The sequence below is a fragment of the Mobula birostris genome, chromosome 14, assembly GCF_030028105.1.
Source record: "Mobula birostris isolate sMobBir1 chromosome 14, sMobBir1.hap1, whole genome shotgun sequence".
NCBI lineage: Eukaryota > Metazoa > Chordata > Chondrichthyes > Myliobatiformes > Myliobatidae > Mobula > Mobula birostris.
The window spans coordinates 73,694,122-73,719,973 of record NC_092383.1 but is presented as its reverse complement, the minus strand read 5'-3'; the positions used below and the strand labels follow the sequence as shown (position 1 = coordinate 73,719,973).

Here is a 25,852-nt window from a genome sequence, read left to right as displayed (position 1 = left end):
GGGGTTAGGCAACCACTGCAGAGTCCCCCTGTGGCCATTCCCCTCAACAACAGGTACAAACAGGCTACACTTTTGGATACTGTTGGTGCGGGGATGACCTGGCTGAGCAAAACCATGGCAGTCAGGTCTCTGGCACTGAGACTGGCTCTGTGGCTCAGAAGGGAAGGGAGAAGAGGCAAGCCGTAGCGATAGGGGATTTGTTGATTAGGGGGACAGAGAGAAGATTCTCAAAGTTCAAAATAACATTATGTACACACATGTCACAACATACAACCCTGAGATCCTTTTTTCTCGGTGGGCATACTCAGCAGATCTACAGAGTATTAACTGTAAACAGGATCAATGAAAGAGCAAGAGCCCAGAAGACAACAAATTGTTGAAATGCAACTATAAATAAATAGCAATAAATAACGAGAGCATGAAACAACAAGATAAAAAGTCCTTAAAGTGAAATAATTGGTTGTGGGAACATCTCAATAGATGAGTGTTCTTATCCTCTTTTGTTCAAGAGCCTGATGGTTGAGAGGTAGTTACTGATTTTAAACCTGATGGTGTGAGTTCTGAGGCTCCCGTACCTTCTACTCAAATGCAGCAGCAAGAAAACAGCATGGCCTGGGTGGTGAGGATCTTTGATGAAGGATGCTGGTTTTCTACAACAACGTTTCATGTAGATTTGCTCAGTGGTTGGGAGGGCTTTACCCATGACGTACTGGGCCGAATCCATTACCTTTTGTAGGATTTTCCACTCAAAGGCATTGATGTTACCATACCAGGCCAGAATGCAGCCAGTCAGCACAAGTTTCACTGCACATCTACCCAGATGATATGGATGAGAAAATCTGCAGATGCTGGAAATCCAAGCAATGCACACAAAATGCCGGAGCATCTCTGGAAAGAGGGAGTGGTGAAGTAAAGTGCCGGAAAGCTGATAGATGAAAGAGAAGGAGGGCTGCTTATCCTTGTAAGCACAACAAGTGCCATACCTGTCCCTACATCTCCTTCCTCACTACTATTCCTACTATCCAAACAGTCCTTCCAGTTGAGGGGACACTTCAGCTGTGAGTCTGTTGGGGTTATCTTCTGTATCCAGTTGCTCCTGGTGTGGCCTCTTGTATATTGGTGAGACCTGTCGTAGATTGGGAGACCGCTTTGCCGAGCACCTACGCTCCAACCGCCAGAAAAAGCAGGATCTCCCTGTGGCCACCCACCTCAACTTTACTTCCCATTTCCATTCCGACAGTCAGTCCATGGCCTCCTCTACTACCTCAATGAGGCCACACTCAGGTTGGAGGAGCAATATCTTATACTCTGCCTGGGTAGCCTTCAATCTGAACACCGATTTCTCGAACTTATGGTAATTGCTTCCTCCCACCACTTCACCATTCCCGTTTCCCTCTCTCACTTCATCTCCTTCTTTGCCTGTCACCTCCCTCTTCCTTTTCTTTCATGCTTTTCTACCCTCTCCTATCAGATTCCCCCTACTCCAGCCCTTTATCTTTTTCACCTCTCAGCTTCCCAGCTCTTTACTTCACCCCTCTGCTTCTCCTGGTTTCACCTACCACATTGCACTTCTTCCTATCCTCCCCCCTGCTTTCTTAATCTATCTTATCTTTTTTCCCCAGTCCTGATGAAGGGTCTCCACCTGAAACGTCGACTGTTCACTGTTTTCCATACATGCTGCCTGGCCTACTGCTTTCCTCCAGCATTTAAAGTGTGCCACCCAGAGGATTTGTTGCCTCCTGGGTGCCTGGGTCAGGGATATTTTGGATCAAGTCCAAAGCATTCCTAAGTGGGAGGGTGAGCAGCCAGAGATCATGGTCCATGTTGGTACCAATTTAATAGGTAGGAGGGCTTTTGAGGATCTGCAAAGTGAATTCGAGGAGTTAGGTGACAATTGAAAGGACAGAACCTCCTAGGTTGGGATCTCTGGATTACTATCTGTGCCATGTGCTAGTGAGGCCAGAAATAGGAACATCTTACAGTTTAACACGTGGCTAAGGTGATGGTGCAGGAGGAAGAGCTTCATATTTTTAGATCATTGGGCGCTTTTCCAGGGAAGGTGGGACCTGTACAGAAGGGACGTTTGCACCTAAACTGGAGGGTGGACTAATATACTAGTGTGAAGGTTGCTAGTGCTGCACGGGGGAGTTTAAATTAGAGTTGCGAGGGGATTGGAATCAGAGTACCAGCACAATAATGCTATTAGTTTCAAGATAATTTTAGAAAAGGTTAAGCCTGGTCCTTGGGTTGAGGTTCTGAATTGGGTAAAGGCCGATTTTGGTGGAATCAGAAAGGATCTGGAAAGTGTGGATTAGGACAGTTTGTTTTCTGACAAATGTGTACTTGTAAGTGGAAGGCCTTCAAAAATGAAATAGTGAGAATACAGAGTTTGTATCCTGTCAGAGTAAAAGGCAAGATAACAGATTTTGGGAACCTTGGTCTTCAAGAGATATTGAGGTCCTGTTTAACAAAAGGAGGAGGTGCATAGCAGATATTGGCAGATAGGAACTAATGAGGTACTTCAGAAATGCAAGAGAACACAAGAAAGAAATCTGGAAGGCTAAAAGAAAGCATGACTCTGCTCTAACAGACAGGGAGAAGGAGAAACCTAAGGGCTTCTACAGATATATTAAGAGAAAAAGGATAGCAGGGGACAAACTTGCTTCTCTGGAAGATCACACTGGTAATCTATGCGTGGAGCTGAAAGAAATGGGGAGATCCTCGATGGATTTTTTTGCTTCTGTAATTGCTTGGGAGATGGACACAGAGCCTACATAAGTGAGGCAAAGCAGCAATGATATCATGGACCTTATACAGATTATAGAGGAGGAAGTGTTTGCTATATTGAGCCAGATTAGAGTGGATAAATCCCCAGGACCTGACAAAGTGTTGCCTTGGACACTGTGGGAGGCTAGTGCAGAAATTGCAGGGGCTCTAGCAGAGATATTTAAAACATCCTTAGCCACAGTGTGGTGCCGGAGGTTTGGAGGATATCTAATGTTGTTCCGGTGTTTAACAAAGGCTCTAAGAATAAGCCTGGAAATTATAGGCCAGCGAGCCTGACATCATTAATGAGAAAGTTATTGGAAGATATTCTAAGGGACCAGATATACTGTATAAGCATTTGGATAGATAGGAATTGATTACAGGTAGTCAACGTGGCTTTATGTGTGGTAGGTTGTGTTTAAAGAATCTTATAGAGATTTTCGAGGATGTTACCAGGCAAATTGATGAAGGCAAGGCAACGAATGTCGTCTTCATACACCTTAGCAAGATCTTTGACAAAGTCCTGCATGGGCGGTTGGTCAAGAAGGTTCAGTCACTTGTCATTCAAGATGAGGTAGTAAATTGGATTAGACATTGGCTTGAAAGGAGAAGCCAGAGAGTGGTAGCAGATGGTCGTTCCTCTGACTGGAGTCTTGTGACTAGTGGCATGCTGTGGGGACCAGTGCTGGGTTTATTGTTGTTTGTCATCTGTATCAATGATCTGGATGAAAATATGCCTAACTAGATCTGCAAATTTGTGGATGATACCAAGATTGGGCATGTAGTGAGTAGACAGTGAGGAAGCGCTTACAGCAGCATCTGAACCAGTTGGAAAAATGGCCTGAGAAATGGAGGATTGAATTCACTGCAGACAAGTGTGAGGTGTTGCACTTTGGAAGAACCATCCAGGGTAGGTCATATCTGGTGAGTGGGAGGGTACTGAGGAGTGCAGTAGAAGAGAGGGATCATTATTCCTTATAAGTGGTGTCACTGGTAGAAAGGGTTTTAAAGGAATCTTTAAGGCACATCAGCCTTCATAGATCAATGTATTGAGTACAGGAGATGGGATGTTATATTGAAATAGTGTAATACATTGGTGAGGCCTAATTTGGAGTATTGTATGTAATTTTGATCACCAACCTACAGGAAAGATGTAAATAAAATTGAAAGAGTGCAGAGAAAATTTACAAGGATGTTGCTAGGACTTAAGGACCTGATTATAGGGAAAGGTTAGAATGATTTAGAACTTTATTCCCTAGAATATACGAAGGGTGCTTGATAAGTTCGTGGCCTAAGGTAGAAGGGTCAATTTTAGAAAGCCTAGCACATTTATTTTTCCTACATTTAAACTTAGTCCAGCGGTCATGGAGCATACAGATCCCTTCTTTGTAGAAGTCGGCATCTTGGACCTCCAGAAGTGGTCCACAGCAGGGGTGATTGATAGGTTTGTGGCCTAAAGTAGAAGAAGATGAGGAGAAGCTTCAAACTTTCTGCAATTTCACTCAAAGAGTTGAACTGCACGTGCATGTAACGAGAGCTGTATAACTCATCTCCTTCTACCTTAGGCCACAGACTTATCAATCACCCCTGCTGTGGACCACCTGGAGATCCAAGACGCTCTCGATACATGCACATGCAGTTCAACTCTTTGAGTGATTATGCAGAAAGTTTGAAGTTAATAACTCATCGCATTCTACCTTAGGCCACAAACTTATCAATCACCCCTACTGTGGACCACTTCTACAAAGAAGAGATCCGTATGCTCCACGACCGCTGGACTAAGTGTGTACATGTAGGAGGGGACTATGTTGAAAAATTAATGTGCTAGATTTTCTAAAATTGACTCCTTCTACCTTAGGCCGCTCCTCTTATCAATCACCCCTCGTAGAAGATTGAGAGGAGATTAGATAGAGGTATACAAAATTATGAGGGGTATAGATAGGGTCAATGCAACCAGGTATTTTTCCACTGAGTTTGGATGAGATTAGAACTTGGGGTCATGAGTTAAGTGTGAAAGGTGAATTGTTTAAGGGGAACATGAGGGGGAACTCAGAGAGTGATGAGGATGTGGAACGAGCTGCCGGTGCAAGTAGTAGATGTAGAATCAATTTCGGTATTTAAGAGAAATTTTGATTGGTGCATGGGTGGGAGGGGAATAGAGGGCTATGGTCTGGGTGCAGGTCCATGGGACTAGGCAGATTAATGGTTCAGCACAGACTAGATGGGCTGAAGGGCCTGTTTCTGTGCTGTAGTGTTCATGACTCTAAATCTTAGGGCATAATTAGTATTAAAAACTCTGTTAAATCGAATGTAGTGTAACAATGCCTTTAAGCAATTTGTCATATTGAAATAGTCATCAAATTGTGATGCAGGTTAATACTCTGTCACGTTGTACAAACTCATTACCATCTGCTGTTGCAAAGACAGAAACAAAATCTATTCTCATGCCTTGGGGATGTGGGAACCAGCTGTGAGCACCAGAACTGACAAAGCAAGAAATGACACTAGTGAAACTGAGGCCCAGAATCTAATGATATGCCTTGTAAAAAGGTCAACTGCAGGAGCAGGAATGCTGGAAATACTTATCAGGTTAGTTAGCATCTAAAGAGACAGAAGATGTGGCGGCACCATAGTGTAGTGGTCAGCATAATGCCTTTACAACACCAGCGGCCTGGGTCCAATTCGCCGCTATCTGTAAGGAGTTTGTACGTTCTCCTCATGCCTGCATGGGTTTCCTCGGGGTGCTCTGGTTTCCTCCCACAGTCCAAAGACATGAAGGTTAGTAGGTTAACATGAGGAAATCTGCAGATGCTGGAATTTCAAGCAACACACATAAAAGTTGCTGGTGAACGCAGCAGGCCAGGCAACATCTCTAGGAAGAGGTACATCGACGTTTCAGGCCGAGACCCTTCTTCCTGACCAAGGGTCTCGGCCTGGAACGTCAAGGTTAGTAGATTAATTGGTCACCTGGGTATAATTGGGCAACACGGGCTCATTGGGCAGGAAGAGCCTGTCACTGTGCTGTAAGTCTAAATAAAATTAATAAAGTAAAGTCTGAATTAATAGGTAAGTGAAAACTTAAAAAAAGTCTGCCATTGCTGGAAATATAAAATAATATCAGAAAATTCTGGCCACAGGCCATATCTATGGGAAGAGAATCAGAATGAATGCTTTCGGATCAAAGACCCCTTTAGTTTTCCATCCCACTCTGCTCTGACTTTTTGGTCTGTGACCTTCTGTATTTTTACGATGAGGCCCAAAGGAAGCTTGATGAATGCTCTTCAACTTTCACCTCTGCACTTTGCAGCCTTTTGGACTCAATATTGAATTCTACAACTTAAGGTAATTTTACTTCTCTAGTCACCCATGATTGTAGCTTTTTGTTTTCTACTCACCTTTTTAAATTCTGGAAGTAGAGGGCATGCCTGGCCTCACTTGCTGGGCACATTTGCCTGCTATGTGATCTCCACTCCCTCCTCCTTCTGTCTGTATTCTTTTGTCTGTGCTCCCACTCTCTTGACTGTCCCCATTCTCATTGACCAGATAACCCTGTTTACAGTTTATCCCATTGTAATCCCAGTTATACCCCATTGGAGACATTCCCCTTACCCCACCCTCTCCAGCATAACAAGTTTCTTTCGTCTCCTTCACAATTGCAATAGAATGTCTTTAGCCTGGAATGTTAACTCTGCTTTTCTTATGGCAGATGCAGTCCAACTTGCTGACTGTTTACAGCATTTTGTGTTTTCATAACTAAATTAACATCACAGGTTAATGACCCTTCATCAGAATTAGCCAGTTCTGCTACATACTGAAAGGCTGGCTATCTGAAGTTGATGAATTTCATGTTGAATCCAGTGAACTATCTCATTCATAATCAAAAGATCAGAGGCTGCTGTTTAATCTTAATTTGGAAAAAGTACAATTAAAATGCTACTTCATTTGAAAGCAGTTTTGGGGTCACTGAATGGAAGAAGTGGCTGAGGTGAAAGGGTATATATTGTGTTTCCTGCATTTGCATGGAAAAGTGCCATGTATTTGTTGCAGAGTCTTGAGGAATATTGTGTGCCTAGTCAGAAGAGAAGCTATTGTTTCCAGGTGAGGTAACACTTTATCTGTGAATCTGCTGGGGTCGTATATTGTGCCTGGTGTTCCCAATGCTGCCTCCTCTTCATTGGTGAGACCCGTTGCAAATTGGGGAACTGCTTCATCGAACACCTCCGCTCCATCTGACAAAAGCAGAACTGCATGCTGGCCCAACTGTTTTAATTCCGATTCCTATTCCAGTTCTAACATGTTGGTCCATGGCCTGCTCTTATGCCATGATAAGGCCACCCTCAGTGTGGAAGGGCAACGTTTTATTTTCTGTCTGGGTAGCCTCCAACCTGATGGCACGAATATTGATTTCTCGATGCGGTAAAAAAAATTCCTTCACCTTCCTTTCTTCCCCTCTTTTGGCCTTTTACCTCTTCTCATCTACCTATCACTTCCCCACGTCCCCTCCTCCATCCCTTCTCCGATGGTCCACTCTCCTCACCTATCAGATTCCTTCTTCTCCAGCCCTTTACCTTTCCCACCCACCTAGCTTCCCCTTCCCCCGCCTTTTTATTCTGGAAGAGTCTCAGCCTGAAACATTGACTGTTTATTCATTTCCACAGATGCTGCCTGACCTGCTGAGTCCTCCAGCATTTTGTGTACATTGCTTTGGATTTTCAGCATCTGCAGAATGTCTCCTGTGTACGATTAGCAGATGTTTGAGCTTATCTTGGTCTTCATTGGAATAGTACAAGAAGCCAAAGATACAGCGGACAGAATTGGAATGGGATGGACAAACTCAGGGGCACTGCTGTGGACTGGAGGTGACCTGTATTATGTTTCCCCAATTTAGAGGAAATCATTTTGTGAGCAATGAACACAGAGGAGGAAGTGAATCACTACTTCACCTGGAAGGTGTGATTGAGCTCCTGGATGTTGAGAAGTGGTGAAAGGATAAACGTTAAATTTTCTTTGTTTGCATGAAGAAGTAGATGGACATTGGTGAAGATAGAGGAGTGAAGTACGGAGATATGGAAAGAGGGACCCCTTAGGAAGACTGAAGTGAAAGGCCAGTGGAAGATGTATCTCATGGTAACGTAAATTATGGAAGACAATCCTTTGCATGTGGAGATAGAAGGAGTGGAAGATGGGGAGAAGGAGAACTTTGTCTTTGCTCTGGGTGAAAGGAGTGGGAAAGGGACCAGAGGCTTGAAAAATAGAATAGACCTTAATGAGAATCCAGTCAACCATGGCAAAGGGTAGTAAATGGATTACAATTAAAAAAAATGTATTGGAATATTAGCTCATTGCAACAGGAAATTATAGGTGGGAAAGTGATGGCAAATTTAAATTCAGATTGTTAGCTTTAGTTCTGCATTCAAGGAGAAATCTTAGTGTAGTTTTCTCCCTCTAACCACATGCCATTACAGCAAGATGGATTCACAATCATTCCACCTTGTTACTACTTTTAACAAAAACATTGGAAATAATGTGCTGTTTCATTACATGGAGCTAGTGGTCTCAACTACTAACTCAACATTTAATGAGCATTTTGTTCAATAAATAAAACTTGCTGTAAAGTTAATTTTCCTTACTCTTATCTTCAGTTTCACTTACCATACATTCCTTGTGTTCATTCATTCCAGATGCATACATATCTCTAACATGCTCTTTCTATTTTTAATTAACACCTTTTCTCCATTTCTGTATTCAGTCTTAGTTTATCAATTAGTTTCTCTTCTGTCCTTTCTTGCATATATTTCTCTTTGTATTTTACACTTCCTCCATTACTTACTTTGTTTGTCTCTTTATTTCCATTTCTCCCCCCCCAACATTTTTCTCTCCCTTTCCCATCGTCTCTCTCTCTTCCTCACATTATCTCTACCTCTCTCACTTAACTTCTCTTCTTTCCCCCTTCCTCTTCCTGCTCTCTCTCCCTCCACTCTCCCCCCCTCTCCCCACCCCCTCTCTCCCCCCCTCCCCTGTCACCTCCCTTCTCTTCCCCTCTCTCTCCCCCCCCCCTCGCACTTTCCCAATCCTGCTTTCATCCCTCACAAAGTCCTCTAAACCCCCATTGGGAGCAAAGATGAACCATTGTCACTGTCCTCTCCCATGCCAACATTCCCATCATTAAGTCTCTGCTCCTTATTAATCTGTGGTCCACACTGTCCATGTGCCTCATCTCATACATCTGAACTTTGTACTCTACCCAGACCAAAGATAGCTTGAAAGTCTTATTGAAAATACGTAATGTCCTCACTGATGCACAAGTCCATATCGGCACAATATGAAGAAGGGGCTTCTGGGAAGGCATTCAGCACCTCGAGTCTCCCCAATGGGAGCACCTGAGGCCATGCAAAAAAAGGGTCAGACTGGACATTATTTGAAACAACCCATCCACCAGCCCATCTAGCATCGCCTGCCTTACCCAGAGCACAGTCTGCACACCCCACTCCGAATTCTTCATCTGAGCCCACAGAATAGCCCTTGATTCTGCAGGATGACCACCACAATAGGTCACCAGCAGATGCAAATTCTCTGACTCTTCACTCTCCTCTGGACCATTTGGACAACATAAATTAATTCATCAGTGAGCTGTTCAATGCCTATAGCACAGCGTTCAACACAATATTCCCATTGAAACTTATCATCAACTTTCAAGACTTGGACCTCTGTACCTCCCTCTGTAACTGGATACTTGTCGCACTCATCGGCAGATCTCAATCAGTGAAGATTGATAACAACACCTCCTTACTGACTATCAGCTTCCCTAGATGTGTGGTGGAGAGTACATTGACTGGCTGCATCACAGCCTGGTGTGGAAACACCAATGTTCTTGAACGGAAAATCCTACAAAAAGTAGTGGATACGGCCCAGTCCATCATGGGTAAAGTCCTTCCCACCATTGAGCACGTCTACACAGAGCGTTGGCGCAGGAAATCAGCATCCATCGTCAAGAACCCTCCCCACCCAGTCATGTTCACTTCGTGCTGCTGCCATCAGAATGAAGGCACTGGAGCCTCAGGGCTCACACTACCAGGTCTGGCAACTATCGGGCTCTTGAACCAAAGGGGGTAACTTCACTCAACTTCACTTGCCCTGTCATTGAACTGTTTCCACAACCAATGGACTCACTTTCAAGGCTCTTCAACTCATGTTCTCAATACTTATTGCTTATTTATTCATTATCATTCTTTCTTTCTTTTTGTCTTTGCACAGCTTGTTGTCTTTGCACACTGATTGAATGCCCAGTTGGTGTGGTCTTTCATAGTTATTATTCTATTATGTATTTATTGACTGTGTCAGCGAAAAAAAATGAATCTCAGGCTTGTATATGGTGACATATATGTATTTTGATAATAAATTTACTTTGAACTTTGAACACAAGGCTGCATGCCTAGCCCTCTGCTGTACTCACATATAACTGGGTGGCTAAGCACAGCTCTAGTGTCTTATTAAAATTTGCCAATTGCACTACTGCCGTTGAACGAATCATAAGTGGTGAAGAGTCAGAATACCCGAGCGAGATAGTGCACTAGTTACACTAGTTTGGTAGTGCATTAGCAACAACTTCTCCCTCAATGTCAGCAAAACTAATGAGCTGATTGCAGACTTCAGGAAAGGGAAAGGGTGTGAATATGCGCCCGTCTGTATTGGAGGATTGACAGTGGACAGAGTCAACAGCTTTAAATTTCTTGGCATTATCATACCAGAAAACCTAACCTGGGTCAAGCACGTAGATGCAATCGTAAGGAAAGTGTACTAGCATCATTCAAAAGAGGGTAAAGAGATTTGCTTGTCATCGAACACTCTTACAAACTTTGACAGATGTAAATTGAAAGTATGCTGACTGGTTGCATCACGGTCTGGTATGATAATTCAAATGCACAGAAAGTAAGATGCTGCAAAGAGTGAACAGGAGGAATTCTGCAGATGCTGGAAATTCAAGCAACACACATCAAAGTTGCTGGTGAATGTAGCAGGCCAGACAGCATCTCTAGGGAGAGGTACAGTCGACGTTTCGGGCCGAGACCCTTCGTCAGGACTAACTGAAGGAAGAGCTAGTAAGGAAGAGCTAGTCCTTACTAGCTCTTCCTTCAGTGAGTCCTGCCAAAGAGTCTCGGCCCGAAACATCGACTGTACCTCTCCCTAGAGATGCTGCCTGGCCTGCTGCATTCACCAGCAACTTTGATGTGTGTTGCTGCAAAGAGTGGTTGACTCTGCCCAATACATCACAGGCACATTCCTCCTCACCTGTAGTATCCACAGGAGGCATGACCTCAAGAAGGCAACATCATCTGGGCCATGCCATTTTTTTGCGGCTACCATCAGGCAGGAGGTACAAAGTGATGAAATCCCACACTATCAGGTTCAAGATCAGCTACTTCCCTTCGATCATTCAATTCCTGAACCAAATAGCAAAGACCTAATCTCCACTAGTTTAGCAACACTATGGCCACTCTAATCACTTTGTCTTTATGTTCTAATTGTGTTTTTCTGGTAAAATTCTGTATAATTTCTGTTTATGTTATGTGCCTATGATGTGCTGTAAGCTTTTCACTGCATTAGTGTCTACAAATAAATAAATAAAGGCATCCGTTAGTCTTGCGAGACCATGGATCTGTGCCTGGAAAGCCTTCACTCTCCAGGGCACAGGCCTGGGCACGGTTGTATGGAAGACAGGTAGTTGCCCATGCTGCAAGTCTCCCCTCTCCACGACACTGATGTTGTCCAAGGGAAGGGCATTAGGACCCATACAGCTTGGCACCAGTGTCGTCGCAGAGCAATGTGTGATTAAGTGCCTTGCTCAAGGACACAACACGCTGCCTTGGCTGGGGCTAGAACTCACGACCTTCAGATCGCTAGTCGAATGCCTTAAACACTTGACTACGTGCCCACTACACGTACTTGCGCATATGACAATAAACTCAACTTTTACTTTGACCTAGACTACCTGTGAAGAAGTAGGCTAACATTACCACATTAAGTCAAAAGAAAATGACGAAAGCGTGCTGTGCGCAAGGCCCGAGCAGCATCCACTGCCACGACAGCACCCACCCACTTGTGTCCCACATGTGGGTGAGCCTTCAGGCCCGGACTGGCCTCATCAGTCACCTCCGGACCCACAGTCACCAATCTCCCATTTGACTTTGAAGCCATGGTCATCTTCGACTACGAAGGACGAACAACAACAACAAGTCAAAAGATAAGGCAAAGTGCAAAACATTTGCCTATGCTTACCTTGATTATTCTATTCCATATCCTCTTAAGTTGTCCTCTTTTAAAAAATATATGGCATTTACTGAACATTTTCAGGACATTCCCAGAGTTCAATAGAACATTAAATAAATAAAAAATACTGCTATTTACTGTAATCTTGTTTTTATCTTTCATTTCATGCAGTTCTGCTTTTTCACAATGGGAGGCAGAAGGGTTTATAGGAATGTTGACATTTAACTTTGTTTGTTTATATTACAGCTTAAAAAGCTGAATATTGATTGGAACGTATCTATTAAATTGATGCAAGCTTCAATGCACTTTCAGTGTGAAACCTCAGTGCTTCTGCTGTCAAGTATCTTGACCTAAGCCCTGGCAAGATGTTATATTGGCATTTTTGATCCTTTTTTACTTGACTAACCGACAATTTAACAAATGAATTGAGTAGTGAACATTTACAGAAAGTTGCTTGATGATCTACACTAAGTGTCCACTTTATTAGATACACCGGTACACCATATTAATGCAAATATCTAATCAGCCAATCATGTGGCAGTAGCTCAATGCATAAAAGCATGCCTGTGGGGTCAAGAGGTTCATTTGTTGTACTGACGAAACATCAGAAAAGGGAAAAAATGTGATCTATGTGACTCCGACAGGGAAGTGATTATTGATGCAAATTGAGTTCAAAGTTGAATGTTCAAAAAAAAATTATCAAAGTACATATGTCACCATAAACAACCCTGAGATTCTATTTTTGTGGGCATACACAGTAAATCCTAGCAACACAATAGAATCACTGAAAGACTGCACACAACAGGACGGACAAACAACCAATTTGCAAAAGAGGCCCCTGTACCTTGTTCCAGATGGCAGCAATGAGAAGACAGCAACACACACAAAGTGCTGGAGGAACTCAGCAGGCCAGGCAGCATCTGTGGAAAAGAGTAAACAGTCGAAGTTTCAGGCCAAGACCCTTCTTCAGGACTGGAGAGAAGGAGGAGAAGTAGGAGTATGAAAGTGGAGGGAGGGGAGGGAGAAGTACAAGGTGGCAGGTGATAGGTGAATCTGGGTGAAGTAAAGAGTTGGGACATGTTCCCAGGAAGGATACGTGGCCGTAGCGGCCGGTCTGGGTGAGCACATGGTCAAAGAGTCAGAGGGCTGCCGAGATCATAGAGCAGTGAGAGAGAAAACAACTGAACTGTTGAAGGGAAGATTTAAACTTCTTCAGGGTTGGCATCCCTAGAAAAAACTTCGTATTTTGTGTGAGTTGCGCTGTATTTCCAGCACCTGCAGATCTTCTCACCTTTGTGACACTTATTTTGGCTAGAGTTTTGTTCACAAATTTGAGTCCTTAATTGCACTGTTTATCTAATTCAAGCAATTAATTTCTACACAAGAGTTAACGACATTTTAATGATAATCAAGAACATTTTGCTACAAATTTATTACACCTTAGAGATCTTCAGCATTTTTGGAAGGGCCTTAAGGTAAGAATTGGCAGGATTTATTTAAATTACTTTGTATTGTTATGTCTTTGATCTAGAAAGGAAAATTAGTCACCCTAGAGTGGAATTAGAGACACTCACGCAGTTTCTCAGGATTGAGGATGATGTGCTTCCTCTCTGGTTTTGCAGATTCTGAGGGAGTTAAAGAGGCCATTTTGGGTATTGCAGACCCTTCAACAGATGAGGCAGGAGGTGGCTGATAGGGCAGGTGGGCGCTTGAACCACCAAGGCATTGTAGGCTATGGACCAAGTGCTGGTAAATGACATTAGTGTAGATGGTCAGCACAGACATGATGGGCCTAAGGGCCTGTTACTGTCCTTTAATAATCAACATCAATATTTATGGAGGGCTTCTGTGTTCTCCTGATTCTCAAAAGTATCCTGAATGTCCAGTAACGAAGTGGTTAGGTTATTTAACTAGCAGCTGGTGTTCAAAACCATTAATCCATAGTCACAAGTTTGAATACCACCTAAGCAATTCATTTTAAGAATTTAAATTTTAAAAGGCTAGCCTAAAGATAACCATAACTACCGGTTGTTATGAAACCCAACAAGCTCATTGATGTCCTTCAGAGAGGAAATCTGCTATTCTTACCCAGTCTCTGAGTGACTACATACCCGTCAGTGCAATGATACTTCACTTACCCCGGATTTCATGGACGATTAGGGTTGTACAATAAATGGCAACATTGCTAGTGAAGTCCACGTTGCTTGAATGAATATACAGAAGCTCACCAAGGTTCATTGCTGACCCAACTCATATCTCAAATATAATCAGCATACTTGCAGATGACTGTTATGGGAAATAAATTGCTTCTCCTTCCAGTGAAGAAATCCTCCCCCCTTCCTCTATTCCTCTCTCTGACCTTTTACTTCTTTTCATCTGCATATTACTTCCCCCTGGATCCCCTCCTTTCCTATCAGATTCTTTTTTCTCCAGCCCTTGACCTTTCCCACCCACCCATCTGGCTTCACGTATCACCTCCAGCTAGCCTCTTTCCTCTCCCTGCACTTTTTTATTCAGGCACCCCCCCCCCCCGCCTCTTTCTCCTCAGTCTTGAAGCAGGGTCTCAGCCTAAACTGCTTACTCTTTTCTATAGATGCTGCCTGACCTGCTGAGTTCCTCTAGCATTTTGTGTGAAAATTGCCTATTGGTTGGTAATATGAGTTCTGTGTTAGGAGATTAACACCCAAGTCTGAGTACTCTAAGGGTTCAGTCTAGAGTTGTGAATGAACTGATGAGAAGGCAGTGTTGATTGAGTGTATTGTTGGAAATAGTATTTTTCAGCTGCAATGTTACATCAAGTAATACAATGGTTCAATCATACTATTTCAGAAGGAATTTTGCCACAGTACCACATTTAGATAAATTAGTGATTCTTCTTGTTTATTGTTTGAGGAATCTTTCGGCTTGCAAAACAGCACCTATATTGACTTAGAGAGCAGTACTTGCACTTAAGAAATTTACTGATTATAAAGTGATGAAATTATTAGGGCAGTAAAGAGGGACTTTTTCTTTGCACCCAATTCATGGTGGACCTACCCTGAAGTGTTCATTAGTACAGGATGGAAGGAGCTTTACTCTACTAAAGACCTCTGCTGTGTCAAGGTGTGGAAGGTGAGGACTGCAATAGTGTGGGGCGTGGGTTACAAAAGAATTCACATTTGTGTCTAATAACAAAGTGCTGCTCTATTGGCACTAGAATCACAGTCTCTAGTCCTACTAATATTTGTTGTTCATATTAGGAAGCAAAATGTCCTCCATCTGGCATTATTAAGATCCTTCACCAAACTGTGTTCACAATTAACTCATATGCTAAGAATAATTGTAGTGATTTGATCACTGGGGAGATTTATCCTACAAGCTATTAAACGTTGATGGTTTGTTGCAGAAAATTCACAGTTCATATTTCACTTCCACTGAATGAAATACAAGTGTAACTGCTTGTGGTCACACATTATACTATCCTTGTATCCATAGGAATTATGAGTGCATATCTGAACAAATTACACCAATTCAGCACTACAGGAAGCATGATTGGGCGCAAATGCATGTTTATCAATCCCGTACTTACAGGAATTAAAAAATCTTCAGCTCCAAGTACCTTGTCTGACGGAGTGGCTGGATTATCTGTTGTGAGCTTTAGCTCAGGCTACAAATGTAATGAAGCGTTTTGATTAAACTGATGAAAGGACATCACTAATTGAGTCTTCTCACAGTCTCCAGTACTTCCAATAATGGGAAAATTACACCGCTGCGGACCCTAAAGGGACATTCTGCTTTATCTAATTCTTGCAAAATAGTTGTTTTGCTGTTTTTAAACTGCTTTATAAGTGCATATTTTTGTGGGTTGTTACAAAATTTTGATAAAATGACAAGCATGTAAGATTTAAGATTCATTCAACTGTTTTACTCATTCAGCCAGTGTAAGTTCTACAAAGACTCAACCGACCCATTTAATCTCAGATGTTTCATGTCTGTTATGCCTTGTGTACATTTAGTGGCCACTTTAATATTGTACCTCCTGTGTGATAGATATTTGCTTCCTCTGTCAGTTTTAAATGTGATTTAAGAGCTTTGTTTGCATTTAAATGTGGATCACTAAAAAAAAACTGTGTTTTAACTACTTTGTTAGGTGGAAGTATCTCCTCCTTAGTGTGGGGTGGGGTGGACCCACTGCTCAAATAGTGGGATTTTGGCAGCTAAATAAACAGGGAATTGGAGTAGTTTTTGAAGCGTAGGTAGCTACAGTGAGTGTACATCTAGCTATCTATATAAATAGGGCTTAAGGTCTTTGAGTTTAGAACTTCATGGTCAGCAAACCAAATATCAGCACAACCATACCTAATAAAGTGACCATGGAGTGTATCTGCCTGGTCTTCTGCTGCTGTAGGCCATCTACTTCAGGTTTCGATGTGCTGAGCATTCGGAGCTGCTCCTCAGCATTCCACTGTAGTAATGCTTGGTTATTTGAGTTACTGTCACCTTCCTGTCAGTTTGAACCAGTCTGGCCATTCTCCTCTGCTCTCTCTCATTAGCAAGGTGATTTTGCCTACAGAACTGCTGCTCATTGGATTTTTTTTGTTGTTTTTCACCCCATTCTCTGTAAACTCTAGAGACTGCTGAGCGTGAAAATCCCAGATCAGCAGTTTCTGAGATACTCAAACCACACTGTCTGGCACCAGCTATCAAAGTCACTTGGATCGCATTTCTTCCCCATTCTGATACTTGATCTGAACAACATTTGAAACTTGGCCATGATTGCGTTCTTTTAAGCATTGAGTTGCTGCCACATGATTGGCTGATTCGATATTTGCATTATCGAGCAGATTTACAGGTGCACCTAACAAAGTGGCCACCAATTGTACATACATGCATCTGCATACCCGACTAACCTTCTTAGATTCTAGATGTCCTACATGTAAACGTGTTGAACCCTTCAATTAGTTTCCAACCAGAGCACCTCATTGATTGTTTTAAAGTCCATGTACTGTTGGTCTATGCCTGATTCACTTTATTTTTTTCTCTTGCAGTGTATTGCTTTTGTGTCCCTCTTTTTCATTCTGTTGTCAATCACTGCCTTCTGCCTTGAGACTCATGAGGCGTTCAACAAGATTGTTAACTTAACAGAATATGTAAAAGAAGGAAACAGCACACGGATGGTGAATGTGCACGGACTGGAGACTGAGCCAGCTCTTATGTACGTGGAAGGAGTGTGTGTTGTGTGGTTCACACTGGAATTCCTGGTTCGCATTTCCTTCTGCCCTAACAAACTGTTCTTTGTCAAGAACATGCTGAACCTCATTGACTTTGTGGCCATTCTGCCCTTCTACTTGGAGCTGGCACTTCGTGGGTTGACCTCCAAGGCAGCAAGGGACGTACTGGGCTTCCTCCGGGTCGTCAGGTTTGTCCGGATTCTGCGGATTTTCAAACTGACCCGGCACTTTGTGGGACTGAGGGTACTGGGGCACACCCTGCGAGCCAGCACCAATGAATTTCTCCTGCTCATTATCTTCCTGGCCTTGGGAGTTCTCATCTTTGCCACCATGATCTACTACGCCGAGAGGATTGGTGAAAACCCCAATAGTGTGACTACCACTCACTTCAAGAATATCCCCATTGGCTTCTGGTGGGCAGTGGTCACCATGACGACACTTGGCTATGGTGACATGTTTCCCCAGACGTGGTCAGGCATGTTGGTGGGAGCACTGTGTGCCCTGGCTGGTGTTCTCACTATCGCAATGCCCGTGCCGGTTATTGTCAATAATTTTGGAATGTATTACTCTCTGGCGATGGCCAAACAAAAGCTGCCCAAGAAACGCAGGAAGCACATTCCCTGTGGGACACTCGCAAGGTCAATGGGACATTGCAAGGCAGATCCAAGTTCCAGGAGCAGCAGCATGCAAAGCGATAATGGGCCCTCTGCTGCTGAGCAGATAACAGAGAGAAGAAACTCAGGTAGGACCTGAATCCTCAGACCTTGTCTGTTAATAAAGAGGAAAGGTTGTGCAGAATGAGAAAGTGATCTTATTGGAGACACTTAAGGTTTAGAGGAGAGCTTGAAAGAAAGAGTGGTTTCTCCTGGTGGAGAGAGCATAGAACAAGGGAGCATAGCCTCAGAATAAAGGAGAAATTCTTCTCTTGCAGGATTGTGACTCTTTCAAATTCTTAGTCTCAAGGAGCTGTGTCAAGATGGATAAAGTTGAACTGAAAGGCCAATAATAAAACCGGAAGATCTGAGTTATAAGGGAAGATTGAATAGGTTAAGACTTAATTCCTTTGAACGTAGAAGATTGAGAGGAGATTTGACAGAGATATACAAAATTATGAGGGGTACAGATAGGGTAAATGCAAGCAGGCTTTTTCCATTGAGGTTGGGTGTGACTGCAACTCGAGGTCATGGGTTAAGGGTGAAAGGTGAAAAGTTTAAGAGGAACGTGTGGGGAAATTTCCTCACTCAGAGGGTCATGAGAGTGTGCAATGAGCTGCCAGCATAAGTGGTGCAACTGAACTCAATGTCAACGTTTAAGTGAAGTTCGGATAGGTGCATGGATGGCAGGGTTATGGAGAGCTGTGGTCTCAGAGCAGGTCAATGGGAGTAGACAGTTTAACATAGACTAGATGGGGTCAAAAGGCCTGCTTCTGTGCTGTACTTTTCAATGACTCTGTAACTCTAAAGTCTTGGGGTGATCAGGCTGGAAAGTGGATGACAAAATTCAAATCAGCCATGGCCTTGTAGAATGGAGGGGCAGACTCACAAGACACACTGAATTATAGAATCACCGATTTACACAGCACAGAAAAGGGTCCATCGGCCCAACTGGCCCATGCCAACCACAATGCCCAATTAAGACTAGTCCCATTTACTGCATTTGGCCCGTAACCTTCTAAATCTTTTCAATCCATGTAGTAATCCAACTGTCTTTTAAAAGTTGTTCTTGTACCCACCCCCCCAACCACTTCCTCGAGCAGCTCATTCCACACGCATACCAACCCTGTGTAAAACTGTTGCCTCTCAGGTCCTTATTAATTCTTGCCCCACTCACCTTAAGTCTATAGCCCCTAGTTCCTGGGATAAAGACTGAGTGCATTCACCCTTTTGCCCTTCATGATTTTAGATGCCTCTATAAGCTCACCTGTCAGGCTTCTACACTTCAAGAAATAAATTCCTAGCCTGCCCAGCCTCTCACTATAACTCAGTCCCCAAATCCTGGCAGCATCCTGCTCCTGTTACTTACACTGCTGTATTGTCTTGAGACTAATTCAGGATCTCTGCACTGCCCCTACCCTAATGGCTTAGAATTAGCTGAAGTGGCAAGTGGCTTGAAGTGGCTTGACTACTTCCCTGATGTTGCATTGTGTATTTTATCTCGCACAGTGCTGCTAATATGAGCAGATAACATTATGGGGCTTGTGAGATCCTTCTCTTTAACTAGTAAAACTAGGTAAAGCAGCAGGTTAACAGAAAAGAAATGAAATCATTCTGGAAATACTCAGCAGTTCAGGCAGCATCCACGAAGAAAGGCTTTATACTTCAGTCTGGATCTTTCATTGGAATACTGAGTTGAAATCTTAACTTGCTTCTTTTTCCACAGGCGTTGTCTTACCTGTTGTACACTATTAAGAATTAATATTCCCAGCTTTTTTTAATATTTAGCTGTGTAGCAGCGCTTAATTAGTTAAGGAAATAGAGATAGAAAGACAAGAAATGATAATGGATTAAGAGATTGAATGGAAAGGTACTGAATGGAAAAATGAAAATCACATTAAAAATAAGTAGGTGATTTACAAAAATGGTTCCAAGAATATTTTACAAAGAGATTGGAGAATTCACTACAGCACAGAGATAATTAAGGAGAGATCTGAGAATGTTCAAGGGGACATTGTTTCCAGTAGCAGAACAGTCAGTAACCAAAGGACAGATTTAAGTCAATTGACCATGGATTCAGCGATAATGTTTTCTTCCCCGCTACCAATTGATGTGAGTTGGAATTAAATTTGATAAGTACTTCAAGGAAATAAATTTACATAGAGGGAAGAAAAGAGCATAGCATTAGATGAATTGTTTGGCTCTACCAAGGAGCTAGCTGAGGTGTAATGTGCTGAATGACCTCCCTGCTATCTTGCTCTGATTCTAACAGGGAAAGGTACATCATTTTAGAATGCTGCATCGGCCCCTCATGCATGAATGACACATGTCCTGATAAATAGGTTACAGTGCGGGAATCCTGCATCAAAGTGCACCCATGTCCTGACATGCATGTAATATTGCATTTCTGTCTAGTCACATGTCCTGAGATATATGTTGCATTGCATTCTCACTTTGATGTTGTGCACAATCTATTCATCCCCTGATGTGTCTGTGATAGTGCACCTGATGCACTAACACTGTGTTGTCTCATAACTGATAGCACATTTCATATTGCTTTGCATTTCTTTAAATTGACTGGCCAAGATGAGGTTCTGTGATGCTTATGAGTGCAAGGTGCTGAGAGGAAATTGTGTTTGTGTGTCTTCCAAGACTCAAAGCAGAATGGTGATGCGAATGTAGCCTTATCCGATGAGGAACGCATGGCACTGAACCAGCCGTTGACACCTGATGAGAATCGAACTCTCAAGCATTCTGCCACCAAGGACAGAATCAAGAAAGGGACAGCCTGCTACTTACTGGCATCTGGTGAGTTTGCCTGCTTTCACGAAGGAGAGCTTTGATGTACAGAGGGATTTTGGGGTCCAAGTCCATGGCTCCCTGAAAGTGGCCGCACAAGTTGATAGGGAGGTAAAGAAGGTGTCCTACCTCAGTTGAGGCCCTGATTCCAAGTGTCAGGAATTATGAAGCAGCTTTATAAAACTCTGGTTCGGCCGTATCTGGAGTATTGCATTCAATTCTGGCCACCACACTATAGGGTGTATATCGAGGGTTTGGAGAGGCTGCAGAAGAGTTTTACCTGGATGCTGCCTGAACTAGAAGACATGTGCTAAAAGGAGAGGTTGGATAAACCAAGCAATGCACAAAAAATGCTGGAGGAACTCAGCAGGCCAGGCAGCATTTTGTGAGTGTTGTTCAGATTTCCAGCATCTGCAGATTTTCTCCTTTTTGTGGTTGGACAAACTAAGGTTGTTTTGTCAGCACTGTGGAGGCTAAGGGGGGAACCTCATAAGAATTTGTAAAATTCTGGGAGGCATAGATAAAATAGACTGGCCACTATCTTTCTCCCAGGTTTAGGAATGTCTAATACTAAGGTGAGAGGAAAAACGTTCAAAAGAGATGTGCGGGGCAAGTTTTCCACACAGAATAGTAGGTGGCTGAAATGTTCTGCCAAGAATGGTAGGTCAGGCAGATACAATAAAATTGTTTTAGAGGCTCTTAGATACACACATGAATATGCATAGAATTTTGGGATATGGGCCATGTGCAGGGAGAAGGGAATAATGTAATTAGCCTTCATTAACTTAATTAATTCACCAGAACATCATGGGCCAGAGAGCCTGGTCCTGTGCTGTACTGTTCTATCTTCAATGAGAGAGGAGAGGCTCGCAGTTATTTATGTTAGATGCCACAAATATAGCCTAGAGGAGCTGGCTAACTTACGGAATGGAATTTAATCACCATTCACAAGCTCACAACCATTCATGTAGACTCACGAATTCTAGCACACGCATGGACACACTCAAAGAAAGGCATGTTTAGGATGTTCCAAAGCACTTCACAGCTAATGATATACTTTTGATTTAATGTGAGGTTGAAAACACGTCCGCTGAGCAAGATTCTGCAAGCACTGATGTGACAGTGATCAGATAGTGTGTTTTTTTTTTGTCATACTGATTGACTGACACTGGGGATAAATACCTCTTTCTTTATGAAAGGAACACATATGACCATTTGCGGCCTCAGTTTAATGCCTCCCTTGACAAGGCAGTACTTATTCAGCACAGCTAGATTTCTGATTTCTGTTGTCAAGGAATACACACACAAAACTTTCTCAAAACACTCTCTCTCTCTCTGTCTATCTCTCCCTCCCTCCCTCTTTCTCTATCCTGCCTCTCCACACACACACACACACACACACACACACACAACACAAACACCCCCTTTGCAGGTTCAATTCCATTTTACATTATCCGTTGTTTGATCCATGTATTCATAAACTCAAAATCTGTCATTGTTTCCCATGTTTTACTTATGTTGTATTCCTGTTTTATTTTTGATATACAGAGAACTGCAAAGATGTCCTCACTGCTAATTACTCTCAAGCAGAAGTGCTCACTCTTTCCTAATAGAGGGAAGAGAGCCAGCTGTCAAGCGTCATCTACAGTCACTCAATGACAGAGGACCAAGGGAGGCTCCAGATTGTCACAAACAATGTTGAAGATCAGAAGCTTTGAATTAACAAGTACTCATAAACAAGTAAATTTGTTGTAATATATATATATTCAATCCTGTAAAAGCATGAATGCGTGGTGGTCCTGTAAATTATGTATTATGAAGAGAAAAGTTATAAATATATATATATTATATATAAACATTTCTATATGAATTATAGACACTTGTTAACATCTAAATCATAATGTGCAAAAATATTTGAATTCCAGCAATAGATTGATGATCCTTATTGTAATACTTCTGTTGCACATTTTATACTTATGTCCTCTTGTCTAATGTTCAGTAAGAAGAGAGATGTATGAATTTACCTCAAAGTGCTTTATTGTGATGACTGTTGTGCTTAAGTTTGTGTCATATTCTAGCAGCAGAGTTAAAATGTCAGAAGTTCTTTGAAGCTCACGTTATTTCATGTGATCTAAGTCTCTTCACAACATTGATCCACATCAAGGTCTTCTTTGTAGAGGTGAATTTAATTCTGGTGTTCTGAAGGGAATCAAAGGATGAAGCAAGTTGCCCTTGGGGTAAATCTGAAATAAGTATGGAAAAATGGAAATTATACCGCATGGCAGAAGAACAGCTCTAGAACATAATCTGCAGCTGTAACAGGGCTGTTCTAGAATGCCGACTAACCTACTGTGTATTTCTAGAATGTTCTTATTATCCTAGAGGAGTGAAAAAACTCTGGTGGGAAGTTGTGATATGGAATGAGAGGTCAAGTTTTTACACACACTCCAAAAGGATTGTCGTACCGTTCAGTGTACCGTGTCTCTGGTGTCTTGATGTCATGTCTGCATGTTGTTGAGTGTGAAACTTTGTGCAGCAGTGCTGGGAAGGAAATAAAGGGTTACCCTTTTCATGTGAACTTTATGTTTCTTTTCTTTCTATCTCAAAATGGAGCTGTTTGCAAACACTCACAGCATCATTAAAAACTTGGCACAGGAGGAGGTCAATTAGGCTGATTATACTATTACAGAGTAATAGTCCATGAAAACAAGCCCTTTGGCCCAACTTCTCCATGCCAACCATGATGCCTGTCTAAGTTAATGCCATTTTCTGGCATTTGATCCATATCCCTCTGAACCTTTCCTGTCCATGGAGCTATGCAAGTGTCTTTTAAATTTATTATTGCACCACCCTCAACCACTTGCTCTGGCAGCCTGTTCCATATATGTGCCACCCTCTGCATTAAGATGTTGTCCCTCAGGGGTCCTTTTTAAATCTTTCCCTTCTCTCCTTAAGCTGATGCAGTCTAATTTTCAATTCTGTTTTCTTGTGAAAAAAAAATGACTGCAATCATTCTATCTATACTTCTCATGATTGCATATACATCTATAAGGTCGCCCCTTAGTGCCTTGCACTCCAAAGAACAAAGTCCTAGCCTGCCCAACCTCTCCTTATAACTAAGGTCCTCGAGCCCTTGTAACATTGTCGTAATTCATACCCATACTAGCTCTCTGAGCAAGATATCCAACCCCCTTTCATTTTCACAATTACCCTGCAAAATATTTTCTATCCATGTATTCATTTGTTTCCCTTCTGAAAGGTAATTTCCATCTAGTTTTCCCAGACGTCCAGGCAGTGCATCTGGTCCCATGACCATTAAAGTTTGGGCATAGGTCTCCTTGGAATTGCTGTTCCTACATTTCCTTAACATAGGGGGGATTCCCAACCTTTTTAATGTCAGGGATCCTTACAATTAACCAAATGGTCTGTAAACCCCAGGTTGGGAATCTCTGGTTTAACATTAACCAGCTTAGTTTATACTGCTTTTTTTCTTAGTTCCTTCCAGGGTGCCTTATTTCATAATTCTTGTTAGTAAGTGTCATCAGACATTCATTTGATTATTTTAACAATTCATCTCTGCCATCTTAAATCCTTTTACTGAGCTAAATGTTTACTGTTTTTCCCAGTTTTGTATCCTCTCAGACACTGAAATTATGCCTGTTTTCACGAGTCTGGATATTGAATAGACCATTGGCCGTAATACTGACCCCAGGAGCATCTGTTCAACCAGACCAGAAGCATTCACCATTACTCTCTGCTTTCTGACATGCAGGCAATTTTATGCCAACATTTCTCCTGTCCCTTTCATTCCATGGTTTCAATTTATATTGCGCACACTTTATCAAATGCCTTTTGAAAGTTCATCTACAGAATGCAGTCCTATTACGTTACTAAGCTCTATTACTTTATCATGAAACTAATCAATTTACCCATGCAAAATGTGAATTTGACTATCAAAACAAATTTGCCTACTGCTCGGCAGGATTCCTGGCGTATGATTGATCGGTGTGACTCAGAAGCCAAGATACTGTTCAAATTAGAGTTGGTAATCTAACTAAGTACAACCGAACCAGGTTACGCATGGAAAGCTTCCAGCAATCTCCTTCCCTTGTCTCCATTCTTCTTGCCTGCTGTCAGCTATATCCTGCTGCCTTCTGATGACCTGGGTAGGAAGATGAACCAGTGCATTTCCACCTGGAATGGAAGATTACTGCAACATTTGCTACAGAAGTCAGGCACAAACATTTTTTGATACCCCATATCCTCTAACTTAATCAATAAGAAGCACATCTCCTCACTTACATAAAATTAGAACTGCGTAATAATAAAAAAAACAGCAGCCCATTCATTTCCTCTGAGCTATTGATTTTGGTCAGCTTTCTTGATTTTCTCTTGTCTCTGTGGGTCCAAAGAGGGAACCAGTTCCCTGGAAAGAATGTAGAGAAATGAAAATGTGATCCCTTCAATTGAACATTGACTAATTGGACCATTTGAGAATAGAAAAGAGCAAATCAAATTAAATTTCTAATCTAATGATGTACTGCAAATGTCAAACTAAAATCAACCAGAGAAGCCTAATATTTTCCATTAAAGATGAATCTATGGAATTGTCTCTTCTGAGGTAACACAGTCTCGCTATCTCGGAAACGCCAGTCTCTTTCAGCATCAGACCATTTGTTTCTGGCACAGCTCAATTGTTTCAGTTAACATTCACATTTATGAGATTGTTTCTATTGAAGAACAATTTACATTTATATAGAAAATATCTCAGCTTAATTTTGAAACCAGGGTTCTGGTGAGTAGCAAGTGTTAAGGTGGAATCAAAGTGAAAGGACACAAATTAAGAAACTTCACTGTCACTATTTTGGGATAATTATGAAGAATGCTTTGCTGCTGAGGCATTCACGCCTTAAGTAGTGGGTTTGGAAATTTCCTTTTTGAATCTCTCAGTATGCTATTTCCCCTCACACCTTACAACGACCACATTTTCTTCCAAGCTTGTGATCATCCTAGCACCCAGTGTCTGACTGTCCTGTGTTATCAGGAAGAATAAACACAAGGGAGAGGAGGAGTACTCCCGTCGTGGCCTCCTCTATATCGGTGAGACGTGACATAGACTGAGGCACCGCTTTGTCAAGCACTTTCACTCCTCCTATA

General features: G+C 42.3%; 1 protein-coding gene across 3 annotated transcripts in view; it reads left to right on the top strand.

The window, feature by feature from the left end:
* The window catches only part of kcnc4 (potassium voltage-gated channel, Shaw-related subfamily, member 4), a 67,314-nt gene extending 44,799 nt beyond the window's left edge, over nt 1-22,515 (top strand). Inside the window, exons 2-5 of one of the 3 annotated variants that reach the window (XM_072277784.1) lie at nt 17,061-17,985; nt 20,549-20,708; nt 21,278-21,288; nt 22,238-22,515. In XM_072277784.1, the coding sequence (XP_072133885.1) occupies nt 17,061-17,985; nt 20,549-20,708; nt 21,278-21,288; nt 22,238-22,305 (1,164 nt within the window). In that variant the 3' untranslated portion in view covers nt 22,306-22,515. Of the gene's footprint in view, nt 1-17,060; nt 17,986-20,548; nt 20,736-21,277; nt 21,289-22,235 lie in introns of all 3 variants that reach the window. The other 2 variants (XM_072277783.1, XM_072277782.1) reach the window with 2 other exon arrangements.
* Nucleotides 22,516-25,852: the final 3,337 nt, after the last annotated feature.